The 5,195-nt window shown below is 40.1% G+C and overlaps 1 protein-coding gene across 1 annotated transcript; it reads right to left on the minus strand.

The window, feature by feature from the left end:
• Positions 1–1,458: 1,458 nt before the first annotated feature.
• On the minus strand, positions 1,459–2,822 carry LOC125171516 (phosphoglycerate mutase 1-like). The gene has a single exon (XM_047868687.1). It carries the CDS (start codon positions 2,806–2,808, stop codon positions 2,044–2,046), a length of 765 nt encoding a protein of 254 aa, XP_047724643.1. The 5' UTR covers positions 2,809–2,822; the 3' UTR covers positions 1,459–2,043.
• Positions 2,823–5,195: the final 2,373 nt, after the last annotated feature.

Raw genomic sequence — 5,195 nt, forward strand, 5'->3', positions numbered from 1 at the left:
ATATTTCTTTTCACTGCTAGACAAAATAAAGGGTATAGAATTGCATTGTTTGACTTTGATTCTAAAAAACATCCTCTTCTTTGCCACATGTTCTCCCTACCTATATTTATTTAAAACCAGTGTGCTAGACCTCTGTGTATCCTGTATACATGTGACAGCATTAAAAACATATCCAAAGTGTATTAACTTTTCAGAGCAGTGGATACCCACTTTAAAATTATTGAATAAGAAGACTTAAAGAATTGATATGATACCAAAGCACACAGGATAGACAACTCTAGGACGCCAGGTCAAAGTAGAGTATATCTTACTGTCATTGGCTTCTTCATCTCACTATATACGTTCTCTTGAGGCAATGAAAATCATCGTGTGCTCAGCAGAATTTCATCATGTGCTCAGATGTGGAAAACAAGAGAGAATATCAGTAAAATAAACAACCAAGTTGCTACTTGGTAATGAGGGTCTCCAAATATATTTTAAATTATACACTTAGCTACATAAATTCTTCAAATAATATTTATTGGGTACTCACATTAGAAATTAATCTGCATATAGATAAAATATCTCATTTTATTCAGAAGTTCATAAAATCGAGATTCTTATTTCCCAGTCTCTCTTGGGATGTCTCTCTTCTTTTCCATCTATTCAAATATTACTATACCTGTAAGACAAAACTAAAGCTACATTTTCACTTTGAACACAGCTTAGTATCAAACACTCACTGTATTTTGTACTATCTGGTCACTTCTGGCACTTCTGTACGATATAATTTAATTATTTATAATGTATTTTCTGGGACTAGTGCCTATTATAAACAGTACACAATAATCTTTTAAAATCAGAACAAAATAAGCCTTTTGAAAACAGGATCACACGATAAACGCCTTTATACCTCCTTAGCACTGCAGCTGTAAATATATTGTGTACACAATTGGTATTGAATACAGATTTCATCAGATAAATTTGTACCAGATAAGGTCCTTTTCCCTTTTTTATAGAATTAGATGAGAATGGGCAAAAGGAAATTTACTCAAATAATAAGCATACATGCAGCTAACTAATCTTTCAGTTTTCCAATAACATATTGGCCTAGATGTTTATTTCTTTTTTTTTTTTTTTTTTTTTTTTTTTTTTATTGCACATCACTCCTTTATTATACTGATCTGGAAAAAAGATTTACTATAGTTACGCTCAAAATGAGTACTGGGCCCAGGTGGCAGGACCAAGCAACTGGAACATGATCAGAAACATATACAGTAAAAGACACGCTTGGACATGATCAAGAGGCATTTCACTGCCATAAAACATTAAGGCAGGGGAGGGATTCTAAAACACACAGCAGGATAAACTCCTAGACCTCAGAAGTCAAGGGGCTTCTCCCACGTTGGTGTGAGGAATGGCTTATTTTGGGATGACTGCATGTGGGAATGTTTCAACCGCAACTAGAAACCCCAGAAGGGTTTTTGGTTTGTATTATTTTATATATGTGTGTGTGTGTATATATATATACTTTTTTTTTTCTTTTTGTAAAAGTAGATGCAACACAAAACATTTAAATTGATCCCAGTCTTCTGGAGCCAACTCTTCTGGGGTCAGAGGGGAAATGATTCTTTCATTGGAATGACTGGAGCCCCCCCAGACAGTCACCTGACTACAGAATAGTACAGGACTGGCTCCTGGGAACACAAATAGGCTCTCTTACTTCTCATTGGTCACATCTTAGCATGGTTCCTTCCTATCCCCAACTCAATAAACAGTAGCAAAAACACCAGAGTTACTAACTCTCTACTTTTGGGTAAAAGTCTTCCCTCAGCTTGGGACTGAAGACTCATGCCCCAGAAGTGCCATTCTGACTAGACTACATGAAGAGAGTGGGTGCAAGAGACAAATGGCTAAACAAAATTAGGAGCCACTGGTCCCCATCTGCAGCTAAAACTTAAGATGCCTACAGATGTGGTCAGTGTGACATGTGCAGGGAAGAAATGTGGAGGAACGGGATGGGTAGGGAGGGTGTCCTTGGAAAAGTAGTCTGCCTGCTCGCCTTCACTTTTTGGCCTTGCCCTGGGCAGCCACAGCTTCCATGGCTTTACGCACAGTCTCTTCATCCCCCAGGAACTGCATGGGCTTGATGGGCTTCAAGTTCTTGTCCAATTCATAGACCATGGGAATACCTGTTGGCAGGTTCAGCTCCATGATAGCCTCTTCAGAAAGACCCTCCAGATGCTTGACAATGCCCCGAAGGCTGTTGCCGTGGGCTGCAATCAGGACCCGTTTCCCCTCCTTGATCTGGGGAACTATTTCTTCATTCCAAAAGGGCAGAGCTCTGGCAATTGTGTCCTTCAGACTCTCACAGGAGGGTAGCTGATCTTCAGTGAGGTCTGCATATCTGCGATCCTTACTGATGTTGCTGTAGAAGGGATGGTCGGGTTCCATCGGAGGTGGCGGGACATCATAGGAGCGCCTCCAGATCTTTACTTGGGCCTCACCATGCTTGGCAGCAGTTTCTGCTTTATTAAGGCCAGTCAGACCCCCATAGTGCCGCTCATTGAGGCGCCAAGTCCTCACTACAGGGAGCCACATTTGGTCAATGGCATCCATCACTGTCCAGAGAGTCCGAATTGCTCTCTTCTGCACGGAGGTGAAGCAGATGTCAAACTCATAGCCAGCATCTCGCAGCGCCTGCCCGCCGCGCTTTGCCTCCTCGTGCCCGGCAGGGCTCAAGTCGGCGTCGTACCCGCCGCTGAAGCGGTTCTCCAGGTTCCAAGCGCTCTCGCCGTGCCTGATCAGCACCAGCTTATAGGCGGCCATGGTGGCGGCTCGGGGTGCGACGCAGAGTGGGGGTGTTTATTTCTAAAAAAATAGATGAGTGACAATAAGTTGATATGTGATTATAAACTCACTAAAGCAAGCACAATAGACAATGTGTGTAAAATAGGTGTAAATGTCATCTAAAAATCAAATGTTACTTAATATTTGAGTAACTCTCTTATAAGAGAGTGAAAAAGAATCCAAGTCTTAACTTCAAAAATGGTACTGCCATGAGTATTCAAATAGACATATTAGGTAGCCAGGCAATTCAGCCCTACTGGAGATTTAAACAAGACAGCTAAGTACATGAGATATTGTACATAGTCTTTTGTTTCCAATTAGTATGCTAAAAATGTTAATTTTAAATTATGTAATTAATAATTCTGTGAGAGAACATTAAATAGTAAATTACATTTAAGGAGGCTAATATATAGATTATATTTAATAAATATAAATATTTATTTATGCTCTTTTTTAAGGTTAAATATGCTCTCTTTTTATACTTGAATTTAAAAAGAGGGAAATCAGATGCAGAATTCTAAGGAAGAGTCATTTTATTTTCTCTTCCCCTTCTCCTCATCCTTGTCCTTGTCTTTTTTTTGGGGGGGGGGGGGTTGTTGGTAATCTATGGAAAGCTCCAAATCATTATGCAAGCTATACAAAAGAGCTTTTCAATTGAGGAAGAGTCAGGTCTTCATGTCTTTGCATTTATGCAAGATTTTCTCACAAAAGCTTAAAGCCCTGTGCAGACATTGTATTTTTTATAGCAGATACTAAACAATTTCAAATGTGCTGTCAAACTCTAATTTTCTACTTTTCATGGGTGATATACTATCCTGGAACAGAAGAAAAGTCCTCCATTTCAAGTTGATGATTTAAACCAGCACATTTGAGTTTTCTTCTTTTAAAATTCTCATTGAAATGCCACAATGTCTGATATTGTTGTACAAAATACAATGTAGAAGGTACTGGACAAAAAGAAATACAACCAACATGTGGGATGATCAGTTCAATGAAAAAGTTCACCTGAGCAGAAGTTGAATAGAATCTTCTAAAAGGGTAAAAAAAAAAATACTTCAAGTTAGTGTACCAGGTACTGAAAGTGAAGGGTGGCCATGACAGAAGGTGTTTAGGCATATATCAACTTTAAGAAGCACGTATGGATGTTGAGTAAATGTCAGCATGAGAAGGGGTGCTGTAATGTAATATCACTGAAACTAAGGAGAGACACAGAGATTATTATGAAGGAGGTTTTTGCCAGGACAGGCTCTCAACAAGACCAAATATACCAGTGTTAAAAAGACAGACACCAAATGGAGTCGCCTGTGCTAAGCTCCATATCAGTAAACCAAGACCTAATACCTAACCAAACTGCATTTGCAGCCTTTCCCAGGAATATAATGTAAAATCAATTTTCACCAGAAATTTCCTGGTGAACAGTAGAGGGGTATTCTGCCTGACAGACTCTCTTCTGTCCCCTAAAGAAGGATGAGCCAATCAGCTCCTTCCTTGTCTCTGAATCCTTCTGCCTATAAAAGGCTCCCATTTTGTACAGTTCTTTGAAGTTCCTCTCTATTGGCTACATGGAATGCTGTTCACTTTATGAATTGTTGAATATTGCCAGTTCGATCTTGAAATTTACTCAGCTGAGTTTTTGTTATTTAACTACATGTTGAGAAGAATGTTGCCCCAAGCTGATATCCAACTATCAAAAATAATCCCATGGTGGTAACTGTTTCTTCCATCCCCCATTTCTTCTCTATGGAGCTCTCTCTTTCTATGTGTTTTCTGTGAAAAACACAGTTCGCAGTTAAGAACACAAGAATGCAAACAATATCGTTTTCCTTTTTTGCCTAAGATTAATTTCCCAACTGTACCCATAAGAAACCTAGTAGGACAGTCTTAATCATAATGGGGGGGAGTCAAGATAGAGGAACAGCATGGAAGTTTTCTGTGTGTCTCACATCCATGAAACACAGCCAGACCAACACTAAACCATCTTGCACACCTAGAAAACTGATTGGAGGATTAACACAACAATCTGCCCAAACTAAACCACATAATTCAGCAGGTATGCAGCGTGGAGAGGTGAACTTGGGGAGCGGCGGGTAGGGAGCTGCTTTTGTAGGCAGAGAGAGGATGGAGATGGCGGGGGTGGGGGGGCTTGGAGAGAATATGGGAAAAGCATCCCTCAGCAAAAGCAGCTGGAGAGAAAGTGAATGATTGGAAACAGCCACAGGGACTAAACTAAAAAAGGAGAAAGGAGAAAGAAGAAAGGAGAAAGGAGAGGGTTTAAATTCCATTGAGAATGTAAACAAAGGGGGAGCGCAGAGTCTGCAACTCGGCAGCTCAATACCTGGTGGTGCTCTGGTGGGAAGGGTGAATCC

Source organism: Prionailurus viverrinus, chromosome C1, assembly GCF_022837055.1.
Source record: "Prionailurus viverrinus isolate Anna chromosome C1, UM_Priviv_1.0, whole genome shotgun sequence".
NCBI classification, from domain to species: Eukaryota; Metazoa; Chordata; class Mammalia; order Carnivora; family Felidae; genus Prionailurus; species Prionailurus viverrinus.

Coding starts and splice junctions, on each gene's coding strand:
- LOC125171516 (XM_047868687.1), bottom strand. CDS start 2,808: ATGGCCGCCTATAAGCTGGTGCTGATCAGGCACGGCGAGAGCGCTTGG.